Consider the following 26,106-nt stretch of genomic DNA (forward strand, 5'->3'; position numbering starts at 1 on the left):
CTGGAAACTGTTGGAATAAGGACATAAGCAAGGTAAGGAGGCTCCTGGTAAAACAGTGCTGACCTTCAGACCCACCTGATTTCTAGGTAGGAACCTTGAGGGGAAGAGGAACACTTTGTTTGACTTAGTGTTTCCAGCCCTAGCTAAGTGCCTACCATACAGTATGGACAAAAAATGGATAGTGGATAAATGATGGGACAGACATCAGCAGAGATCATAGGTGACATAGACAGCCTGGTTCAATGAAAAGAGCCTGTGATCTGAATGAAGCTAGGCAGGCCTGGCTTTGAATTCTAGCTCTGACGCCCTCTTTCCTGTGTAACCTGACAACTGTTATTTTACCCACTGAGAGTATGGTTTCTCTGTTGTAAAATGGGGTTATTTACTATTGGGATTTCAGGGAGCCAATACCAGTCTTTCACCCATGAGTTCTGAATGGGCTGTAAGAATGATGGCAATTGAAATGTCAGCTTAAAAGGCATCTGATAAAGGCAGCTGGAGATATGGTTTAACTCTGTGACCAAATGGTCTTGCTAATAGTCTTGTCCTAAATCAATGGAAATATGAGGAGTAAGAATACAACTCCCCTCAACACCTACCCCCTCAGGGCTTTCGGATGGCATGATTTCATTTAGGTAGGCCATCAGTAAGTCTTAGCTTTCACTCTTCTCTCTCCATCAGAGTTTGAATATTTTGTAAATCAGTTGCAATGAGTATAAAGCCTGGTATGGGGTTAGGGGGCACATAGGGAGGGAATCCAGGACAGAGAAACCCTAGATTTTTAACAAGTAAGAGACCCATGCACAGGTTTCTTGAATGTGCTAGACTAAGAGTAATGCTTATAATAACCAATACATTTAAAAAATATTTCCTAATTTAAAAATAAAACTAATAACTTTTTAGTAAGTTATCTTAACATTACAGATATTTTGATTTGGTTAAGAGTCTTGAATCAAATGAATAATGTGAAAATTAATTCATAAATCTTAGATATCAGAAAGTGAAAAGAATTTGTGAGTTGTTGGATAACACTTCTATTTATATACGTTAGCTTTTCCTGGATCACTTGACTGCCAGTATTTCATCTTAAGAGTGGCAATTAAGAATGGGAAAACATCCCCCATCCCACCCTTCCCCAGGTTTAGAATCCACTAAAACTTGTGGGATGAACATTTTACCCAAATATAGACCTTTTTGTGATTAAGTTAATTTACTCTTTTCAAACTGTGACATCCTGTTTATAAGAAAGAAGACTTATAAAAAGTCATCTGAAGCATGAACTAACTTCTAAAATCAACATTTTGGTGAACTTATGTGTTAAGTGAGTCACAACTATTTGGATGAGGATTTTCTGGTTTTGAAAGAGAAAGTACTTGGGAAAAAATGTCATTCTGGTTTCATTGAAATGGAAACATTTTAAAAATGGAATTTGCTAGTGAGCCTATCATATAACAAATTTCCACACACATTTCTTAAGTCACTTTGTGAATTTGTAGAGCTGCATCCCCCATGGGCCAAGTCTTAACCATCACAGTATGCATTTAGCCTTTGTAATCCTCCCCAGAAATTACATTTTAATAAATGCTGCACAAGGTAAAAATTTTTACAATATTTTGAGGGTAATGTTATTGACTTTATAAACTGAATCTTGAAAATTATTCTTTGTCCCAAAAGAAAGCTGAACTTGTATCTGTTCATATTATTTGCCTGATAAAAAAAGGTTCTCTTTTTACTCTGACCCTTTAGTAATTTGAAAATGTCATTGTGGGCAACTCACAATCTAATTTATAATTAGAGAGTAATGTTACATTCAAAATTTTATATTTGATTTTTAATGTGTATTTGCTGTTTCTTAGCTGTTCTTCTGAAGGTACAGGTTAAATTTTGTGAATTGAGTACGTCCGTCACCCCTGTTTAAGCAGCCCTAGTCTCTGTGCTGTTGATCCTAAAATCTTTATCTCCTGCTCTGCCCTATTAAGTGTTAGATTACTATTTAAGGATCCTGCTGGCTATCTTGCCTGTTGGTACCTCAAGCACTTCAAATTTATTATGTCCCAGTTTGAATGACTTTTCCTTTTATTGTCACTGTTCCTTCCCCTGTGTTTCCTGTTCAGTTGCTGGTACCATCTCCCAATGAGGGTCTGTGGTCTCTGGTCATCCTATACCCCTTCCTTTCACTTATCACACCAACTATCTAGTTGTCAGTCCCTGACAATTCTGCCTCAAAAGTCTCTTCTTTCCATCCCAGTCTAACTCAGGCACAATCATTGCTTAGCTAGTTCAGAACAAAGTTTCTCATGGGGCTTCTCTGTCAATCCTCCTCTCTCGGCCACCAGATCTTTCTGTGCATATCGTCAAACACGAATCTGCCTATAAACTTTTACCTACTCCCCCTTACTTTAGGAGCAAGTCTTTACAACCTGCTACAACTTATTTTTTCTAGATTCCCCTCTTCTACCTGTCTGCTCCCTTGACCCCCTTCCAAATGTAGCTTTAGTCAATACTAACAGTCCTTTGAATATATCAAATATTTTCACACTGAACTTTTCTGTTTTGATCCTCATTATTTAAGATTCACCTTCTGTCTTCTCATTTTCACCCTTCCAGAAGTAAAAATCATTTCTTCTGTGTCCTCTCATAGTACTTTTTATTCACTTTCCCTATCACTTTTCCCTTTACCCCATTGTGGTTAATTGTCTATGTGAGGCTTTCTCAGGCTAAATTATGAATTTCTCAAGAGAGAGACATGCTTTCTTCTATTGTGAAAAAAACTCACAACTGTTTCAGTGTTTGAAACTTAATTTAAGTGCCCTATTAATATGTGCTAAAGTTGGGATGTATTGAAATGTATTCAGATTCTCATAGGTGCAGTTACTATACCACATGAATGGAGAAGTAACATAGATTAAAGCAAAAGAACTCCTTTGCCAATTTTTTCTTGAGAGCTAGGGATTTAAATTTGTGACAAACATGGGACTTCCTCTGAAAAGTCAGCGAATAATGAATGGCAGTATCACCTGCAAGTTACTGTTTATTCAAAGTAGACCCACCAAGGCATTGTCTCTGGCATTTGTTATCAATCCATTGTATTGATATTTTAAAATAAGAACTACTTTCTGTCCGAGTTGACTTTGAATTGATTGGTTTGCATGTATTGATTGGTTAGCATGAATTGATAGGCAATAGGATAAAGATACAAAGTTAAATGCATACCAAAAAAAGTGTCATCTCTGTTTCCCATTTGTTGCAATAGAGGTGGAAAGAGAAACTAATACGCGTGGAATAATTAAGTGCTACACTAGTTGAGATCAATTATAATAAACAAAAAAGAAACACGGGACAAGGAAAAATTGTTACTATCTGGAGAAGTAATGAAAGGTCTTATTAAGAACTTCCTAATACCTGAAACTAATAAAATATTGTAAATCAACTGTACTTCAATTTAAAAAATTGAAAAATAGATAAGGATTAATTGAGTGAAAACAAGGAATTCCATATGAACAAAATAACATGGATCAACTGACAAGACGATTTCTGTGTTTAGAAAGCCAAAATTTAGTTGATAATTTTAGCAGGAATCTATATTATTTACTTTTATGAACATGAAGTTATTTTGTCCTACTTTGTTTTTCTCTCACAGGTGGATCAGATATTGAATATCTAGACTTCTATAAGCCTGTCGTATGGTTTTGGATCCTTGTAGGGCTTGCTTACTTTGCTGCTGTCCTGAGCATGATTGGAGACTGGCTCCGAGTGATATCAAAAAAGACAAAAGAAGAGGTAAGAAATAAGAAATGTGCAAAAACAATGTTATTTAGCTAATTCAGTAAGGTTATTTTTAAACTTTTTTTTTTAACATTTATTTTTTAAAATATTTAAACATTACTTAAAAATTTTAATGTTTATGTTTGGTGTAAATTTGCTGTATGAGGCTATCAGTCACATGAGGTATAATTTATTGATTTAACCAAAGCTTACTAAGTATCTCTACATGCCAGATGATATCTTCGTGCTGAGGGTAATTTGTAATGAAAAAAGATGCAATTAAAAACATTTTCTTTATTCTTTTTTTCTTTTATTTCTTTATTTCCTCAAGAACACAGAGTAAATTTTATTCCATAAAGAGACAATAGGAAATATTTGTGTCAAGATACCAGTAGCATGAAAAAGTGAATGTATTATATAATATTGAATTTTTATCGTATTCACTTATTTCCCTTTTTCTTAGGGAAAAAGTGTGTGCAAGTGCACAAGTATACACACGCATGTATTCCCCAAAGCTAGTTTGCATTATGACCAATTTCCTTGTGTACTGACTTCGGCTGTTCAAAAAGATATCTTGTTATCTATTTTGTGCAACTGTATGTACAGAAATGACCATTAGAATTTTGACTCATGAAATTTTGGAAAGTTTGAAATTTAAATCTTGATTTTGAAATTTTTTATAGTTTAGAAATTAACTTTTGATTTTATATTGAAGGGTCCAGAAGTACTTTTAGTTTGAGTGTGACAAAGTAGTGTTTTATTATGATTTCTGTGTTTCTTGCTTCTGGGTCTTAGCCAACTTTACTAATTTTTTTCAGAGCACAGCAAATCTGTAAGACCTGCAACTATAGTACCCACTGTCTTCCTTTAATTATCCCTCCATTTCATTATCTGGCATTCATACACCAAGAGACATCAGTGTCAAAATCTTTGATTGATACAACAAGCATGATTCTTCAAACATACACCCAAAAGAAATAGAATAAGATAGGAAATGATAAAATTAATTTCTCTCTACAGACAAATATTTTCTTTGAAACACATCAAGCCATATAATTTCTTATTAATACCCAAGATGCCTATGGTAATTAGGAGGGTAAGTTATCCAACATTTCTCTTCATGAATACCCTATTTCTCAACACTAATTCGTATATTCAGTTTGTGTATATTAATCTATATCTTAGTTATGCCATAAAACCAAAAACATTATTATAAACAAATCAACAAGACAATATGCTTGACATTCTAGTTTAAATCATGTGAAGAGTGCTGCTTTGAACAGGACTTCAACTGATTTGCCCCAGTCTTAGTTATGCTCATTTTGTGTGTGTGTGTGTGTGTGTGTGTGTGAGAGAGAGAGAGAGACAGAGACAGAGACAGGGAGAGAATGAGGTAGGGAGGGAGAGAATTATGGTTATTTTAACTTCAGTGTACTTTTAAGGGTCTTGAGATGCTAAGGGGAACAAAGGAAATTGTAACTAGGAAATATTCTGGATAACATAGCTCAAAAGGGAACTTCTCAAACTTCCAGCCGTAAACTGGCATTGAAATGCATTTTAAAAACACACACAGATCATTTTTTTTTAAGTAAAATAGAATTGAACAGAGCACATCGCTGTTAGATAGTTTAAAAAGTGTCGTTTTGTGGAAATATACGTATATTTCCACCCACATATATACAATAAATATATATTATATACATATGTGCATATATATATCTACTAATATTATTATGGATCACAGTCCAAAAGTTGGAAAGTGACCAAGGCATATATAGAACAGGGGGAAATTTTATCTCTATGCCATTGATATATTTGATTAAAGTTTAAAAACTTGTTAAAAACCAGTGCTTTTTTGATAGGATTAGCTCGTACAAAGCACTAGCACATTTTTTCCAGAGTAGTGAGATAATATCTGTCTGCTTGGACTGCCATAACCAAATACCACACACTGGGTGACTTAAACAACAGGAATTTATTTTCTCACAATTCAGGAAGCTGGAAGTACCAGATTAAGGCGTTGGTTTCTGATGAGGTCTCTCTCTTTGGCTTGTAGGTGGTGCCTTCTTGCTGTGTCTTCACAGGGCCTTGTATCTGCACATATGCCTGGAGAGGGAGGGTGCTCTAGGCCCTTCCACTTACAGGGACACCAGTCCTATTGGATTAGGGCTTGACCCTTATGACCTCATTTAACCTTAATTATCTCCTTAAAGGCTCTGTCTCCAAATAACGTCATAATGGGGATTAGGGCCTCAACATATGACTTGTTGGAGGAACCAATTCAGGCTATAAAAGAATCCTTTCAAAAATTTAAATTTCTACATTAACTGGCTTATTTAATATGAAAAACAAGTTTGTTTGCCTAGTTATGAGTGATCTTCCTGATTCTTAGCCAAATATGAGATGTATCATTGTGTTTTCAACACTGAAAACTAGAAAGCTATTCTTTTCCTAACATAAGTCTTTCGGCTTCTCCCTAGCCGTTTTTTTTTTTTTTTTTTAACATCTTTATCGGACTATAATTGCTTTAAAAAGGTGTGTTAGTTTCTGCTGTATAACAAAGTGAATCAGCTACATGTATACATATATCCCCATATACCCTTCCTCTTCCATCTCACTCCCACCCTCCCTATCCCACCCCTCTAGGTGGTCACAAAGCACCGAGCTGATCTCCCTGTGCTATGTGGCTGCTTCCCACTAGCTATCTATTTTATATTTGGTCGTGTATATAAGTCCATGCCACTATCTCACTTCTTCCTAGCTTACCCTTCCCCCTCCCCGTGTCCTCAGGCCCATTCTCTATGTCTGCATCTTTATTCCTGTCCTGCCCCTAGGTTCTACAGAACCATTTTTTTTTATACATTCCATATGTACGTGTTAGAATATGGCATTTATTTTTCTCTTTCTGACTTAACTTCACTCTGTATGACAGACTCTAGGTCCATTCACCTCATTACAAATAGCTCAATTTCATTTCTTTTATGGCTGAGTAATATTCCGTTGTATATACGTGCCACATTTTCTTTATCCACATTTTTCTTTAGCCACATTCATCTGTCGATGGACACTTAGGTTGCTTCCATGTCCCGGCTATTGTAAATAGAGCTGCAATAAACATTGTGATGCATGGCTCTTTTTGAATTATGGTTTTCTCAGGGTATATGCACAGTAGTGGGATTGCTGGGTCATATGGTAGTTCTATTTTTAGTTCTTTAAGGAAACTCCATACTGTTCTCCATAGTGGCTGTATCAGTTTACATTCGCACCAACAGTGCACGAGGGTTCCCTTTTCTCCACACCCTCTCCAGCATTTATTGTTTGTAGATTTTTTGATGATGGCCATTCTGACCGGTGTGAGATGATATCTCATTGTAGTTTTGATTTGCATTTCTCTAATGATTAGTGATGTTGAGCATCCTTTCATGTGTTTGTTAGCAATCTGTATATCTTCTTTGGAGAAATGTCTATTTAGGTCTTCTGCCCATTTTTGGATTGGGTTGTTTGTTTTTTTGATATTAAGCTGCATGAGCTGCTTATGAATTTTGGAGATTAATCCCTTGTCAGTTGCTTCATTTGCAAATATTTTCTCCCATTCTGAGGGTTGTCTTTTCGTCTTGCTTATGGTTTCCTTTCCTTTGCAAAAGCTTTGAAGTTTCATTAGGTCCCATTTGTTTATTTTTGTTTTTATTTCCATTTCTGTAGGAGGTGGGTCAAAAAGGATCTTGCTATGATTTATGTCATGGAGTGTTCTGCCTATGTTTTCCTCTAAGAGTTTTATAGTGTCTGGCCTTACATTTAGGTCTTTAATCCATTTTGAGTTTATTTTTGTGTATGGCGTTAGGGAGTGTTCTAATTGCATTCTTTTACATGTAGCTGTCTACTTTTCCCAGCTCCACTTATTGAAGCAGTGGTCTTTTCTCCACTGTATATTCTTGCCTCCTTTGTCAAAGATAAGGTGACCATATGTGCAAGGGTTTATCTCTGGGCTTTCTGTCCTGTTCCATTGATCTATATTTCTGTTTTTGTGCCAGTACCATACTGTCCTGATTACTGTAGCTTTGTCGTAGAGTCTGAAATCAGGGAGCCTGATTCCTCCTGCTCCATTTTTTTTCTCGAGATTGCTTTGGTTATTCGGGGACTTTTGTGTTTCCATACAAACTGAAATATTTTGTTCTAGTTCTGTGAAAAATGCCATTGGTAGTTTGATAGGGATTGCACTGAATCTGTAGATTGCTTTGGGTGGTACAGTCATTTTCACAATGTCGATTTTTCCAATCCTAGAACATGGTATATCTCTCCATCTGTTTGTATCATCTTTAATTTATTTCATCAGTGTCTTATACTTTTCTGCATACAGGTCTTCTGTCTCCTTAGGTGGGTTTATTCCTAGGTATTTTATTCTTTTAGTTGCCATGGTAAATGGGAGTGTTTCCTTATTTTCTCTTTCCGATTTTTCATCATTAGTGCTAGGAATGCAAGAGATTTCTGTGCATTAATTTTGTATCCTGCTACTTTACCAAATTCATTGATTAGCTCTAGTAGTTTTCTGGTAGCATCTTTAGGATTCTCCCTGTATAGAATCATGTTATCTGCAAACAGTGACAGTTTTACTTCTTCTTTTCCAATTTGTATTGCTTTTATTTTTTTTTCTTCTCTGATTGCTGTTGCTAAAACTTCCAAAACTATGTTGAATAATAGTGGTGAGAGTGGACACCCTTGTCTTGTTCCTGATCCTAGAGGAAGTGGTCTCAGTTTTTCACCATTGAGAACAATGTTGGCTGTGGGTTTGTCATATATGACCTTTATTATGTTGAGGTAAGTTCCCTCTTTGCCTACTTTCTGGAGGGTTTTTATCATAAATCGGTGTTGAATTTTGTCAAAAGCTTTTTCTGCATCTATTGAGATGATCATAAGGTTTTTCTCCTTCATTTGTTACTATTATCACATTGTTTGATTTGCATATATTTATGAATCCTTGCATTCCTGGAATAAACCACAGTTGATCATGGTGTATGATCCTTTTACTGTGCTGTTGGATTCTGTTTGCTAGTATTTTGTTGAAGATTTTTGCATCTATGTTCATCAGTGATATTGGCCTGTTTTTTTCTTTCTTTGTGACATCTTTGTCTGGTTTTGGTGTCAGGGTGATGGTGGCCTCATAGAATGAATTTGGGAGTGTTCCTCCCTCTGCTGTATTTTGCAAGAGTTTGAGAAGGACAGGTGTTAGGTCTTCTCTAAATGTTTGATAGAATTCGCCTGTGAAACCATCTGGTCCTGGGCTTCTGTTTGTTGGAAGATTTTTAATCACAGTCTCAATTTCAGTGGTTGTGATTGGTCAATTTATATTTTCTATTTCTTCCTGGTTCAGTCTTGGAAGGTTGTGCTTTTCTAAAAATTTGTCCATTTCTTCCAGGTTGTCCATTTTATTGGCATATAGTTGCTTGTAGTAATCTCTCATGATCCTTTGTATTTCTGCAGTGTCAGTTGTTACTTCTTTTTCATTTCTAATTCTATTGATTTGAGTCGTCTCCCTTTTTTTCTTAATGAGTCTGGCTAATGGTTTATCAATTTTGTTAATCTTCTCAAAAAACCAGCTTTTAGTTTTATTAACCTTTGCTATTGTTTCCTGGATTTCTTTTTCATTTATTTCTGATCTGATCTTTATGATTTCTTACCTTCTGCTAACTTTGCAGGTTTTTTATTCTTCTTTCTCTAATTGCTTTAGGTATATGGTTAGGTGGTTTTTTTGAGTTGTTTCTTGAGGTAGGATTGTATTGCTGTAGACTTCCCTCTTAGAACTGCTTTTGTTGCATCCCATAGGTTTTGGGTTGTCGTGTTTTTATTGTCATTTGTTTCTAGGTATTTTTTGATTTCCTCTTTGATTTCTTCAGTGGTCTCTTGTTTATTAAGTAGTATATTGTTTAGCCTCCAGGTGTTTGTATTTTTTACAGATTTTTCCTGTAATTGATATCTAGTCTCATAGTGTTGTGGTCGGAAAAGATACTTGATATGATTTAAATTTCCTTTAATTTACCAGGGCTTGATTTGTGACCCAAGATATGATCTATCCTAGAGAATTTTCCCTGAGCACTTGAGAAGAAAGTGTATTCTTTTGTTTTTGGATGGAATGCCCTATAAATATCAATTAAGTCCATCTTGTTTAATGTATCATGTAAAGCTTGTGTTGCCTTATTTATTTTCATTTTGGATGAACTGTCCATTGGTGAAAGTGGGGTGTTAAAATCCCCTACTATGATTGTGTTACTGTTGATTTCCACTTTTAGGGCTGTTAGCATTTGCCTTATGTATTGAGGTGCCCCTATGTTGTGTGCATAAATATTTACAGTTGTTATATCTTCTTGGATTGATCCCTTGATCATTATGTAGTGTCCTTCTTTGTCTCTTGTAACAGTCTTTGTTTTAAAGTCTATTTTGTCTCGTATGAGAATTGCTACTCCAGACTTCTTTTGATTTCCATTTGCATGGAATATCTTTTTCCATCCCCTCACTTCCAGTCTGTATGTGTCCCTAGGTCTGAATTGGGTCTCTTGTAGACAGCATATATGCGTGTCTTGTTTTCGTATCCATTCATCCCGTCTTTGTCTTTTGGCTGGAGCGTTTAATCCATTTCCTTTTAAGGTAATTATCGATATGTATGTTCCTATTACCATTTTCTTAATTGTTTTGAGTTTGTTCTTGTAGGTGTTTTCCTTCTCTTGTGTTTCCTGCCTAGAGAGGTTCCTTTAGCATTTGTTGTAAAGCTTGTTTGGTGGTGCTGAATTCTCTTAGCTTTTGCTTGTCTGATAGGTTTTAATCTCTTCGTTGAATCTGAATGAGATCCTTGCTGGGTAGAGTAATCTTGGTTGTAGGTTTTTCCCTTTCATCACTTTAAATATATCTTGCCACTCCCTTCTGGCTTGCAGAGTTTCTGCTGAAAGATCAGCTGTTAACCTTGTGGGGATTCCCTTGTATGTTATTTGTTGTTTTTCCCTTGCCTCTTTTAATATTTTTTCTTTATATTTAATTTTTGATAGCTTGATTAATATGTGTCTTGGCATGTTTCTCCTTGGATTTATCCTGTATGGGTCTCTCTGTGCCCCTGGACTTGACTGACCTTTTCCTTTCCCATATTAGAGAAGTTTTCAACTATAATCTCTTCAAGTACTTTCTCAGTCCCTTTCTTTTTCTCTTCTTCTTCTGGGACCCCGTATAATTCGAATGTTGGTGCCTTTAATGTTGTCCAAGAGGTCTCTAAGGCTGTCCTCAATTCTTTTCATTTTTTTTTCTTTATTCTGCTCTGCCATAGTTATTTCCACTATTTTATCTTCCAGGTCACTTATCTGTTCTTCTTCCTCAGTTATTCTGCTATTGATTCCTTCTAGAGAATTCTAAATTTCATTGATTGTGTTGTTCATCATTGTTTGTTTGCTCTTTAGTTATTCTAGGTCCTTGTTAAATGTGTCTTGTATTTTTTCCATTCTATTTCCAAGATTTTGGATCATCTTTACTCTCATTACTCTGAATTCTTTTTCAGGTAGACTGCCTATTTCCTCTTCATTTGTTTGATCTGATGGGTTTTTACCTTGCTTCTTCATCTGCTGTGTGTTTCTCTATCTTCTCATTTTGCGTAACTTACTGTGTTTGGGGTCTCCTTTTTGCAGGATGCAGGTTTGTAGTTTCCATTGTTTTTGCTTTCTGCCCCCAGTTGGTTTAGTGGGTTGTGTAGGCTTCCTGGTGGAGGGGACTAGTGCCTGTGTTCTGGTGGATGAGGCTGGATCTTGTCTTTCTGGTGGGCAGGACTGCATCCAGTGGTGTGTGTTGGCATGTCTGTGACCTTACTATGATCTTAGGCAGCCTCTCTGCTAATGGATGGGTTGTGTTCCTGTCTTGCTAGTTGTTTGGCATAGGGTGTCCAGCACTGTGGCTTGCTGGTCGTTGAGTGGAGCTGGGTCTTAGCGTTGAGATGGAGATGTCTGGGAGAATTTTTGCCATTTGATATTACTCGGAGCTGGGAGGTCTGTGGTGGACCAGTGTCCTGAACTCGGCTCTCCCACCTCCAACGCATAGGCCTCATGCCCAGCTGGAACACCAAGACCCTGTCAGCCACATGGCTTTCTCTTGTGTGTCGTAGTCCAGAGGAAGATGCTGTGACAGTAGATGTCATTATGGTGTTCCAGTTCCTCTCTGCTGAGTCAAGGGCAGTGAGAAGGAGGAAAATCCATAGCATCCATGGTGTCGCTGGCAAAGCCCCCAGGGTCCCCGGGAGAAATACGATGGAATCTAGGTGATAAGGTCTACCTTTTGTGCTTAGTCTAGTTTCACTTGTCTATAGAAGCCGCGTGCAGAAGTCTTGCACCTAACTTGTTGGATTAGCGTTCCCAGCATAGAAACGCCAGGCTGGACACTTCGGCGGCTGTGTCCTCCCTAGCCTTTTGTGTGACATGTACTTTCTGGTGACTGCATCTGGGGAAAACTCATGTGAGTAAAGGCCCTGAGCAGGTTTATGGGAACCCTCTGGAGCTGCAGCTGCTCCGGACAGTTGAGCCAGTTACAATGGAACTGTCACTTTGAGCAGATGTGTATTTTCTAATTTATAATGCACTTTAGGGAAATGACAAAATTGGGTCACAAATTCAACAGAGAACGTGAAGAAAGAAAGGGAAAGACAATTTATAATTTATCTATAGATTAATAGGGCCAAAATTTTTATAAATGAAATTCTACTAACATTTTTACAGCAGTGGGGAAAAAATTTATTCGATAATTTTAGTCTAGAAATAATTTACTAAAGGACATAATTAAATAAAAACCAACTAAATACATTCTAGTTGTCATCTTTACACACATGAACCATGGTGGGTGACTGTTCACAATATATTCCTTACCTTTTGTACCTAAACCATTCCAGATACTCCAACTTTTAAAAACTACCTGAATGTTCAGAAGCAACAAGAATATTTCTAGTTCTCAATTCCATAAAAATGCTAAACTTTTTTTATAACTTGAAATTCTCACTATTAAAAGTGTAACTAGTACAAAATATAAAAAATACGAAATAATATATAGTAGCAAATTTCCAAGTGATGATACAAAAACACAAGATTTCCCCCAATGAAAAGATCGTGGCTAATAGTAAGTTCCAGTCTGACATTAGTTTTTCAAAAACTAATCTTCTTAAATGATATTGGTTAAGTGTAAACATAGAGCTCTAGTCCTATGTGGCCCTATTTCTGTTTTTCATGTTAAAGTCTATTCTGTTTCCAATGAAGACTAATGTCAATGAAAATATTATGTTTTGGAGTAAGAAGAATAGTTTTTGATGAACATGCTGAAATAAAACACGTTGGTATAGCTAATCTATCTGAAATATTTGAAAGGAGAGGGTTAGTTGGAGCACCACTGCATAGTTTCAGAAGTGTCACATATAATTAGAGTTGATCTGCATCCCTCAAGGAAAAGAATAATGACCTCAATAATTTTTCCATGGAGACATAGGAGCTTCTGTAAAAGCATTTATTTGTTTCATTATTTTTTAAGCTCTAATGGAGAATAACACATGTTTAATATTAAGAATTGATATGACTAATTATCTTTTTCTATGAAGCCATGTACCCTCTTCTGAGGAAATGATGTTTCCATTTAGAAAATAAATATTATTTATGTATTCTAAATAATACAATAATACTGATATCTGAGGCAGGTAGAATAAAAATAAGCTGTGACCACAGCATTCAGAAAGTAAATTCCTCAGCAAGCAGGGAGTAGTACATCCTTATTATGTATAGACATAGTTCGTTTTGCTATTGTTGACATTCCTTGAGTTTGAAAGACCTGTGATTTCTATGTAGTTCTTGTATCAGTGTACATGTACCACGGTGTTTGGGATGTTCCTGTCCATATGTGAGACAAATACTACCTCAGCCCCTACATCAACATCCCAGTGTTCTCAGGCCTTGTGGCACTAGAGCTGACCACAGTGAGTGGATAGCCAAGCATCACTTCTTTACCAATATAATTTCTTTAGCCTCTGAAGGTATTCATGCAAATGGAGATGCTCACTTTAGTAAGTTGGCCTTACATCATATTAAGAAAACTCCCTTTGATTGGGAAGCTCTAGTGCCTAGAAACCTTGAAAGATTGTCCCTAGAACTTGTATTTGGCCCCAGCATTGTGCAGGGACCTGAGAATACGGGGATACATAGTTTTCTCCTGCTGATGACCTGGCGAGAGCAGTTGTTCTCCTCTGAACTTAATTCAGGGTGGTAATGCCTCCCTTTAATGAAAAGAGCTGGGACTTAATGGCTCTTTATCTTGTCTGGAGATGGGGCATTAAAGAGCAGTTGCAGCCGGAGCCCTGGAAAGGTTACAGTAGAGTACATTATCATTATTTCTTAAGGGAGAAGTACTTTTAATATGAAAGGCTTTATATGCCCTTTGAAACAGTTTAGCCTTTATTCTGAAAACCTCAGGGAGCCATTGAAGAGTTTTAAAGAAGTGGAATGAAATATCTTGTCAACAGTGAGGAAGATGGATTAGAAACAAGCCTGATGCTGGGAAATCAGTTGGGAGAGATTATTGCAGGAATCCAGGTAATACAGAATGAAGTCTATGGTGGCAGTGGGCTAGAGATGAAAGTACGGATTTCAAAATGATTTGGGGCATAGAAGAGATAGGTAACCCTTCGGCCATGGTTAATAAAGAGAAAGAGAGGATGACATTCATGATTCTAGCTTTGGATGGGATTACAAAACACAGGAGAATGAGAGATTCTGAGTTGAGAGGAGGAATGAGAATGTCATTTTGGACATATTGTGATTGAGGGCTGTGTTGGATATCCAGGTGGCTAATTCAAGTGTAGATAATTGGATATGCAAGCCTGGAATGTAGGAAGGATGGGAGCTGGAGAGAGAGTGGCGGGGTGGGGGGGGGTGCTCATCACAACATACATGACAATGGAAGTTGTGAGTATAGATGAATTCACCTAGTGAAGATTTGTAAAGTAAGCCAACAATAAAGTTAACAGTGGAACCCAGAGTAACACATTTAAGGGGGTGGACATAGAGACTGTAAAGGACTGGAAAGCAAATAATATAGTCAAAGAAACTGATTCATGGAAGGGCAAAGACGTTGAGGTTTTGAAGAGAGGATGGTCCAAATTATGGATAAACAAGATGAAAAGACAACCCTCAGAATAGGAGAAAATATTTGCAAATGAAGCAACTGACATAGGATTAATCTCCATAATATACAAACAGCTCATGCAACTCAATATCAAAAAAACAGACAACCCAATCAAAAGATGGGCAGAAGACCTAAGTAGACATTTCTCCGAAGAAGACATACAGATAACCAACAAACGCATGAAAAGATGCTCAACATCGCTTATTATTAGATAAATGCAAATCAAAACTACAGTGAGGTATTACCTCACACCAGTTAGAATGGCCATCATCAAAAAATCTACAAATAATAAATGCTGGAGAGGGTATGGAGAAAAAGGAACTCTCATGCACTGTTGGTAGGAATGTAAACTGATACAGCCACTATGGAGAACAGTACTGAGGTTCCTTGAAAACTAAAAATAGAAGTGCCATATGACCCAGCAATCCCACTACTGGGCATATAGCCTGAGAAAACCATAATCCAAAAAGACACGTGCACCCCAGTGTTCATTGCAGCACTATTTACAATAGCCAAGACATGGAAGCAGCCTAAATGTCCATCAGCAGAGGAATGGATAAAGAAGATGTGGTACCTATATACAATGGAATATTACTCAGCCATAAAAAGGAACAAAATTGGGTCATTTGTAGAGACGTGGATGGACCTAAGAGAGTGTCATATAGAGTGAAGTAAGTCAGAAAGAGAAAAACAAATATCGTATATTAATGCATATATGTGGAATCTAGAAAAATGGTACAGATGATCTTATTTGCAAAGCAGAAATAGAGACACAGACGTAGAGAACCAATGTATGGATACCAAGGGGGAAGGGATGGGTGGGAGGAATTGGGAGATAGGGATTGATATATATACACTATTGATACTGTGTATAAAATAGATAACTAATGAGAACATGCTGTATAGCACAGGGAACTCTACCTAATGCACTGTGGTGACCTAAATGGGAAGGAAATCCAAAAAAGAGGGGATATATGTATATGTATAGTTGATGCATTTTTCTGTACAGTAGAAACTAACGTAACATCATAAAGCAACTATACTCCAATAAAAATTAATTTTAAAAACTCAAATGAAAATAATAAATTCAATGATAAATGAAATTTTCTATGGGTATTTAATAGAACCTATAAAGAAATAAATATATTTTTTAAAAGGTAAAAAACAAAAAACCAAATGATGGATCAGACTGGCTAAAGACAACGGGGAAGAAAAGGAATCCAAGGAAAGACTGACACATTAACATAAAATAGATAAATAAATTAACTAGAATTCCCTATAAGGTTGTGCTCCAAGGGTGCCACTCCTGTAGCAAAAAATGTAAATATTGCCCCCTGGAATTGTGCAATTCACTGGGTATATCCTAAGATAGTTCTTTGGGCACATCAAGCACAATTCCAAAGGGTAATAGTCACAGAATATTTTATGGAAATGGGACCCTTGGAGCACAAGTAATAAAAAAAAAACCCAAAAAACCTGTATGAATAGTGTCCCTGGAGATTGAGCAGTGTGCAGCCCTGATCCTGGGTACTGCTAGGCATGCATACATGGTAAATACGGACAGTGGTGGCGTGGGAGGTGAGCTGTGGAATGACAGTGTCAGATGGCAGGAAAAGGAAAGCTGATCTCACGGAGGCCATTTAGGAGGCTATTTACTGTCTAATTTACTCCTAAATCATTCATTTATTCATTCATGAAAAAAAAAAGATTTACTAAGTACTATCTGATGAGCACTATATTAGGTTCTGGGAGTAACTTTCCATCTGTGGGAGTTTGAGGCTGATCTCTTGGGAAGATTCCATAGGTGGTGCATTTCCTTATTGATCTTTATAATGTTTGCTTTTACTTTGCTTCTTCTAGAGATGGAAAAAGGAATTTTGAAAAAGGAGGCACTTAGTCTTTGATTAATTCTCAAAATAGCCTACTTTTACTTTTTTTCTTTTCTCTTCCTCCTTCCCTTCTTCTCTCCTTTCTTTCCTTTAATCCTCAGACAGCCCATCAGACTTTGTAGTTGTTGCTTTGATTTCTAACAGATTTGGGGGAAGGGTGGTATATTTTTGTTTTCCTCTGTTGAGATACTAAAGTAGTTATGAATGACTGAAGTTGGACTATGGGCACAATATACAATGATCATAAGACTTCTCAGGTTTATTTTTTAATGCATATAACTCTTCTTTGATTAAAGGGTAGGAATAGAATAAAATAGAAGCAGTATCACATTGTATTGTTAAAATAAGGCATATTTAAAGGGCCCTTGTTTTCTGTCCCATGGGGAAGGCGGTGTCCCTCGCTATTGCTTTGGGGAAAAGATCAGAGCAGACTTCGAGCTTTGTCTGCTAGTTTATATTTCACTTTGCCTAGTAGTGCCAAGGAGAAAGGAAGTTCCTTCTCTTTTTTAGTCCCACCCTCAGCTCAGCAAATTATTACCTATTTAGTAAATAGGCAATTGGAAAGGAGAAGAAAAGAATGAATAACAATATGACTTAAATTATGCTTTGAGACAGTAGTAACTCTCACACAATGGGGTATGTCTAGTTTCTAAATCAATTTTATGGACAGTCATTTCTGTAGAGCTCAGACCCCAAATTGTGTCTCTGTATCATCTCAGTATTGTGTTGCATACCGTGAACCTTTGTGAGTCTTAATGTTAGGAAGTTCTTAGAAGGCAAAATATATGTTAAAACCAAAACAGGGTTTGAGAGTGGTGAAAATGGACATACTTTGCTTCTAGAATATGCTTTATTTCTTTTTTAAATCTTAAATGAGATAAAGTGTTCAGCTGTCAAATAAGAATTGCTAATAAGGAAACTGAAATACAGGGAGGTAAGGTGACTTACTTAAGGTTATACAGCTAGTACGTGATAGAATCAGTAGTCAACCCAGATGGCCTGACTGCATGGCCCAGCCTTTTTGTTAAACTAACTTTTTTCCTATGCTGCCTCCCAAGTGCTCAAGAGTTGGTTATGTATTTTTGTTACTTTTCTTTTTTCCTTATTATTTTATATGTAGGTAATAGCGACACATTAGAAATAAGTACCCAAATCTGATGCTTCTGTTACTACAAAGAACAGATACCCATCTGTAGCTACAAAGAAGAGCTTTGGGAATTTAGTTCGGTCACTGGTTGGGTTATGGTATAGATCAATGAAATCTTGAAATCTAAAGTTCTGACATTCTTTTAAATGAGTGGAAATGATTTGTATCATTTCTAAAACGTTCATGGGCTTTGGAACCCTTAAAACTGAGATTTAATTCTATCTTAACTATTTACTAGCTCTGTAGACTTCACCAAAATACCTCATCTCTGAGTCTCCATTTTCTTATAAAGTGAGATTTAACCTCCTTTATGAGGTTGCTGTAAAGATTCAGTGGGTAGTGTGGAATGTGGCTAAATGCTTACTGAATGCTTGTTCTTTTCCTCATGGGTTTTCGGAAGGAATTAGTATCAAAGTATTTCCCAAATCAAATGACCTGTAAATTCTAAGGCTATCATCTATATGTCATCATATATCGTTCTATATAGAATATAAAATGCTGTGCGTGCTTATATGTCTAAACGTCTTATCTGGTTGAAATGATAAATAAACACAAAAGAAAAGATAAGCAAGAAAACATTATGTACATTGCTAGAATTTGATCATAAACCCAGGGTCCAAAATAGCCTAGGAAAAAAAGTGGGTTCAAGAATTTCAAGTATGTGGGATGTTCTATGGATTTGAAAACTAGTTTTTGCATTAAATGTTCCTTTAATATACCTAGATCACTGTTATCTTAATTCCTCTCTTGATTCAGAGCCACAGATTTTCTGGTGTCCTGATGTGTGGATTGAGGTAGAATCCACCTTTATTTTTCCTTTTATTAAACTGAGAGTGAGAGCTCAACTGTTACATTAAAGAATAAAAACATGAAGGAATATTCCTCTTTTTCTGTTTTAGATTGAACCCTCACTATTTCTGTAACTTCTTTTTGCTTCAGGTATTTCACAGAATGTCATCTGGTAATGGAAATTCAGAGTACTTTTTTCTATTCATTTGTACACAATAGGAAAATAACTTAAGATAACAGTTTTTGCCTCAAAGCACTTTATAAGTAATTTAGTTTTCTTTAGCTAGAGAGCACATTATGGGGATTTAATGCATCAAGATATAATATTGTCTGTCTCTTTTGACTGTTTTGATAATGTCATCTGTTCTGAGAATTTGTGTTAGGAAAAGTGACCGCATGAACTTGGCTTTCAAAATTGTTTTCGGACTTTCTTCATCAAACCAAAGTATTGTGCTCGCCTGTATTCAGGGCTAAAATCAATCACATTTTACAAAAAATCAAACCTGTGTTTTCTGAAAACACAAGCAAGTGTGTTCTCAAAGATGGATCGACACAATTTTAAAAATTTCCTCTGTAGATGGCTTTCTGAAAGAATATTAGTTTGTGGTCAGTCAGAGTTGAGAGTAGGTAGAACACTTTGAAGTTTAATCAGGGACTATTTAATCATCTTTAGCAACAAAATATGGTGAATTGTTCAGTGTTTAGTGGATGGCACCCTAATTTTAGTAAGGGAATTTCATCTTCCTGCCTCAATCTTGATTTGAACCAAAAGAATGGTTTCCGATTAATGATATGTGTGCGTGTGTGCGTACACAGATACACAAAATCTCCTGTTTCTGAATAAGGAAGAACCCCTGTTTTTCCTCCAGTAAAAGGGTTAGTCATCAGTGCTATTCATTTATTACACAAATATTATACATTATTTATTATACAAATATTTTCATTTGTCTCTCCATCCAGACATATGGTAGGATTGCACTTTCTCTTTCCCTTGTGGGTGGCGAGCCATAGGAATAGTTCTGGCCAACGGTTGTGTGCAGAATGGGAAGAAGGTTTAATTGCACCTGTGAACCCCTCAAGTGCTTACTTGCCTCTGGCTCAGTGACCATAAAGATCACGGTGCTGTGTCAGCCTGGGTCCCTGAGTAACCGCAATGAGCAGACCCTGCTGCTGACGTGTCACGGGCATTCAGCACGAGTGAGGCATTAAGCTTTGTCGCTTTAAGCCACTGATATTAAGGAGCTGTTTGTTCTAGGTTATAACCTCCTCTGTCCTGACTAATCCAGTAAAATACACTTGCTCTAACTTGAGGAAAGAGTGAAAGTAACAATAATAATTTAGAAGATTTAAATGTTACGTGCCATACTCGTATTTGGTGAGTTTTGTATTAGTTTCCAAATCTCGGATAGGATTAGATTTATTATCTGCATTTATATTATTTAAGATATATTATCTGTATTTATCTTATTTAAGACTCGCTAATGGTTTTATTAAAATACAAGCATCAAGGTAAGGGTTGAAGTAAAATAGAGCAACCTGCTTTGTAAAGAAAGTATAGATGGGCTTTAAATTGGCCAGAGACCAAATATTCCTGTTCCTATAAAAAAGCAGTCTCTCTGCTCATTCGGGATTATATACCCATTCAAAATTGGGTTCAATGATATTAAATCTCTTGTATATGTAAACTTTCTGAAATAAAGAAATTTGAACTGATGTTAAGTTTCATAAAACCAATGCATAATACCAGAGTAATCATGGATATAATATAAAAGAGCAGGGTCTCCTCATATAATATTATTTTTGCAATTTATTAGGTTGAACTGTATGAAATTGTTGACATTCAACTAGTTTTGACCTTAAGAATTACAATTTCATATGGTTGAACCTAATATTCCACTATATTTACACACCAGTTTCTACAAATAATATAATTTTCATATTATAATCTATCATTAGATTATGACCTGTGCATTATGCAAGATCATATATGGCTAGCCATTTCTGGTATACTTTCTTTATTCAGTACTTGGCTAAAAGTTTTCCAAATTCTGTTTTATTATGTATAGACTATAGACTGATTATCTCATCTCAACTCAGACAGACTAATTTGTTGTACTTGCATGTTTCACAAATCTATCCCTGTCACTTGTCACTCCAAACTGTAGCTCTGGATTTCCCTCTTTTCTCACCTGGCCGTGTCATAACTGCGGAAGCTCTCACTGGGGCTACGTAACTGCATTCATAGTTATAGACTCCTCAATTTATTTCCCGTAAGGCAGCTAATATGAGGCTGAAACAATTTATAAAACTTTGAGGAAATCTTGAGGATAACTTACGGGAATTACAGAGCAGAAAAGGGAAGAATTTATGCTTGGGCAGTGAGACAATATTGCTCATAGAATTCATTGGTCGTCTTCTCAAAGGGTCCCCACTTGGTGATCTTACTTCCTCAACCCCTGGCTCTGTAGCGTATTGCTGGGGTCTGCTTATCACTCTAGACCCGTTCATTCTATTGGGTGTTCCTTATCCTGAGTGCAGGGACCAAACCAGCAAAAGATAGGTTGACACAATAATAATACAATATGTGCTATACACATATAGATGTATAGATGTATAGGTATATAGACATATACACGCACACACACAATATATGCAAATATACGCTCCCACAAATGGAGAGGGCTGTTTAGATTCTTAAACGTGATACTGGAGATCTCAGTCTAAAGCAACTCCATTTGGATTGCCTCTTCAGGTAAGGTTGTTCTTAGTAACTGTGGATATGTACTTGACTTACATTTCTGTGATTGAACAAACAAAACAAACAGACGTGGTCACCAAAATAGTCACGTTTATAATGAAGGGGGTCCCACTACAAGGATAAACTCTAGCTCCAGAATAGCAGGCTGCACATGATCTCTGAAATGTCTGTTTTTTCACCTTTAGAATTAAAACAAAACAAAACAAAAAGCTTCTCACATCTTATAGCTGTTAATCACTACTATACCTAGTTGTTCATAACCACTCTGGTTTTACTGTTTCATAATCTCTCCGTATCGGCAAGCACTTAGTTTTCTTTCTAGGTAGAACATCAATCGTGTTGGGAAATCTTACTATACAAAGCAGTTTATTTCCAAAATTGGAAGCTATGTGTATAAATATGACGACTTTTTCATGGTCTTCCTCATAATTGCCACGACTTGGAATATGCTGATGGCCCCTTCAGTTTCCTGGTGCCTACTTGTGAGAAGCTAAAACATTTCTATTAGTGAGTGTATTTTTATGTTACCCAGTGCTTTATATATACACGTCTATATTCATCTTTATACAAAAATATATGGATACTATATTATATATTCATCTTTACTCCAATTTGTGCCATTTCTACCAAGCTTTCAGAGCCTGCTGGACAGATTTTGCCTAAATATAAGTTCCGTTTAAGGACTACTGTTTTGCGTTCCATACGCATTTCCAAAGGAGCAATAAAGTCTGTGAGGACATATATAAGCAGGGCAGGATAAAAATTACTTTCCTATTTTGAAGCCACATGGACAGCAACATGCAAACTTTGTCATAAAGGTGAAGTGATCAAAAGGCAGTAGAGTCTGAGTAGAGGAGAACTAAGGATTTCACTGAGTAGTGCTTCTAATATGCAAGTTGGGGACTGTTATGCCACCCCACAAAAGATGCGTAGCACAAGTGGCTTCGTTCCACAAAGACTCATTGACTGGTTTGTTCATCAAACACGCTTTCATTGTCCATGGTGTGGGTATTGGGAATAGAGGCATAAAAAAGAGATAGCATTTGCCCTCAAGGAGAAATTTCCAGGTACTTGGGGGTATATAATTACTAATAATTACTCCAGGGTAGGAACTATGATAGATATATAAAAAAGATGCTTTGTGTTCAATGGTGTACAGAAATAGAATTACTAAATCTAGTTGGGTGAATTGGAGAAAATTACATAGAGAAGGTGGTATCCTTGACCTCTCTTTCTTTCCCATTTTACATTCAGTCCAGACTCAAACCACTTCTCACTTTCTCATCATCCTTTCCTGGGCCATCATTAGCTCACATCTGGATTATTCCAGAAGCCTGCTAACCAGTCTCCCTGCTTCCACCTTTGCTCTCTGTAAAGTTTATACTCAACCAAGATGCCAGAGTAATCCTTTGAAACAAGTCATATCGTAATTTCTCTGCTTAGAAGTTTCCCAGTGTCTCCCCATTGTTCTCAGAGTAAAAATTAGAGTCTGTAAAATAGCAGAAAAGGTTCTATATGGTCTAGTCCCCGTTATCCTGACGTCTTCTCTTACTATTCCTCCCCACACTAGGCACACCCGTTCCAGTGCCTTTGCACTGGTCGTTCCCTGCATCAGGAATACTCTTTTGCAGGGTATCTATCTGCCTGAATCACTTCCTAATATCTTCTAGTCTTTTTAAAAAAACAATTTTAATTTTTAATAATGAAAATGATTTGCCATTTCAGAAACAACTTTAGGGGAGAAAACTCTTCTCTATAAAAACAAACTCATCAAAATTATAAATAGTGTAAGTTTTTACTTCTTCAGTTTAAAATGCTCCCCTGCAGTTCTACCCCTCCATTCAACATCTTTCCTGTACCATCACATATTGATAAGAAACAGTATTACAGCAGAGCTTGACGGTTTAATTTAACCATAAGAATTTGTACAATGATTTTTAAAAAACCTTTGGCCTTAGTGGCTTTCCTTCTTTTACATTAAAAGTGCTGCTGCAGTAACCCGTGTGGAAGAGAACATCCTCATCACCTGCCATTTTGTCAATGAGGCCACATCTGACCATCCTATTTAAAGCTGAAACCCCTCTCCCCCCAGCTGTCTTGATTCTCCTTGCCCGGCTCTAGTTTTTCATCATATCTGCCAACTTCTAACATTCTGTGGGGTTTATTCATTGATCGTTTCATTGTTTATTGCCTATTTCTCTTTCCAGAAGGTATTGTTCATAGGGAATGGATTTTTGCTATTTTACTCTATCGAAATGAAGTAAAACAGCCCTTGGCATATAATAGACACTCAATAAATGCTTGCTGAGCTGAATGAATGAAAAAGTGTAGAGATAAAATGATTCAGAATTCAGAGGAAGGGGTATGATTTGGAATTTGGAAAAATTTGGAGAGGTCTAAAATAGGGAGTAACTTTTTCATGCTTATTTTCAATTTTAGCATATCTTGTACTTCTTCAGTGATAAAAGAGGAAAGAAAGGGCTAGTTTTCCTCTCTGTCAAATCAGAGAGATGATTTTAATTTTGTTCATTTTTTTAATGTTTTCAGTAGAACTCAAGGGTACTTACTTTGGTGGCTTTTATTCATTCTATTATTGCTTACAGAAACAAAATAAATTAATATTTAAGAGATGACTAATTTCATACTGAAATAGCTTGACATTTAAGCTGGTTAGAATTTTCCATAGGCTAAAACAATTTATGTTTCAATTAAAAAAACTTGAGTCATTACTGTAGTATGAAATTTGATACCATCAAGCTAGAAGCAAATTCGAAAGTCTCTCGCTGCAACCAAATGTCAGGAAAATTTCATTTTTATTTCTGATGTGCTGATTTCTTGACAATTTTAATATTTTTGTTGTTTGTTTTATTTTAAAAATAATTTGTTCTTATTATTCCTTGCTGCTATGTTAAAGAGTATCCCCCCACACCCCATGTGAAATATTGTTTGTGGCAGCTGACATTATTTTAAGCATTAAGAACATTTTTCAGAAGGTTTTAATGCTTTTAAACTTTCTAAGCTCTGTAAAATTGCACATTTTCTAATTTGAAGGGCATTTATTTGATTTGAAAAGTAGAATGTTTGCATGAGAGAAGAAAAGTGCAGGCAGGAAGGGTGACTTGTATATAACTGACCTGTTTCTAAAGAATAGTACACATAATAATAGTATTGGGTAAAGTAAAGAAGGGGGTTTAGAGAAGTTGTTTTCTTAATGTGAAATTAAATCAGTATGAAATTCCAAATGAAGAGTCAGTATTTTTCCAAGATCTCCAATTAGAATATATAGTTACCTCCAACACAGAATGCTGAATAATCTGCTGCTTGTTTTTTTAATTAGAGATCTTTTGCTCAGAAATGATGATTTCACAATAGTTGTTAATTTCAAATACTACAGGTTTTCTTCTCCCTTTGGCGCTTAGCAGGAGTGTCCTTTATTGGGAATGGTGTGTCTGAGATTCAGTTAGATCTCCTTGCGAATTCTGAATGAGCAGTTTAGGGAAAGTAGTTGTACTATCTCCCCTCCCCTTGACCAATTTACACTCTAAAGATCCTTGGGACATTTAGCACTTAAATGCTAAATGAGATAATCTGTATTTGTGCTACATTAATGACTATATATAAAATAAAGTCTCAATGCTTTTCATAATTTGAGGGGGAAACATATGGGGATGCTTATGCTTGGCTGGAAGAAAAGTATTCCTGGCTTGAGATGTCATGTAGTTTAAAGCCTATCAAAAGTGAAAATATTTTATATAGTCTTATATCCAAGATAGACAAAAGTTTTGTTTTCCTACATTTGACCAATAGGAAAGCTCACATGCTTCATGGAGTTTTTTTTTTTTTTGATGTGGACCATTTTTAAAGTCTTTATTGAATTTGTGACAATATTGCTTCTGTTTTGGTTTTTTGGCTGCGAGGTATGTGGGATCTTAGCTCCCCAACCAGTGATTGAACCCGCACCCCCGTACTGGAAGGTGAAGTCTTAACCACTGGACCGCTAGGGAAGTCCCCATTCATGGAGTTCTGTTCATGTAGTGGAGGGAGATGCCATCATCCATGTTTTATGGAGGCTTAAGGAAATGAAATATGAACAAGTTAGAGCACTCTTCTTATTTTATTTATTTATTTATTTAATTTTAAAAATTTATTTATTTATTTATTTGCGGTACGCGGGCCTCTCCCTGCTGTGGCCTCTCCTGTTGTGGAGCACAGGCTCCGGACGCACAGGCTCAGTGGCCATGGCTCACGGGCCTAGCCCGTCCGCGGCATGTGGGATCTTCCCAGACCGGGGCACGAACCCGTGTCCCCTGCATCGGCAGGCGGACTCTCAACCACTGCGCCACCAGGGAAGCCCCCTCTTCTTATTTTAAATAAGCAGATTCAAGCTTATAAAAAAGTTCTCCCCAATTTTACAATCAAGGTTTAGAATTATTAGAAATGATGGCTATTGTTAAATAGTAATACACTAAAGCTGGATCTCATAAAGCAGTACTTCCTTAAAATAAACAGAAGAAGTGTTAGGAATATAAATGTGAAATTGCCTCTAGAACCTCTACCTGCCAAATAACCCCTAGGTT

At 36.4% G+C, this 26,106-nt stretch overlaps 1 protein-coding gene across 5 annotated transcripts in view; it reads left to right on the forward strand.

Annotated features, from left to right (window-relative positions):
* The window catches only part of KCNK2 (potassium two pore domain channel subfamily K member 2), a 238,087-nt gene that overhangs the window by 169,797 nt on the left and 42,184 nt on the right, over nucleotides 1-26,106 (forward strand). For all 5 annotated transcript variants that reach the window (XM_079900226.1, XM_079900227.1, XM_079900228.1 and 2 more), the window contains one exon: nucleotides 3,641-3,780. In XM_079900226.1, coding sequence (XP_079756352.1) covers nucleotides 3,641-3,780 — 140 coding nt within the window. The remainder of the gene's footprint in view (nucleotides 1-3,640; nucleotides 3,781-26,106) is intronic.

The sequence above is a fragment of the Stenella coeruleoalba genome (genome assembly GCF_951394435.1).
Source record: "Stenella coeruleoalba genome assembly, chromosome: 1".
Lineage (NCBI taxonomy): Eukaryota > Metazoa > Chordata > Mammalia > Artiodactyla > Delphinidae > Stenella > Stenella coeruleoalba.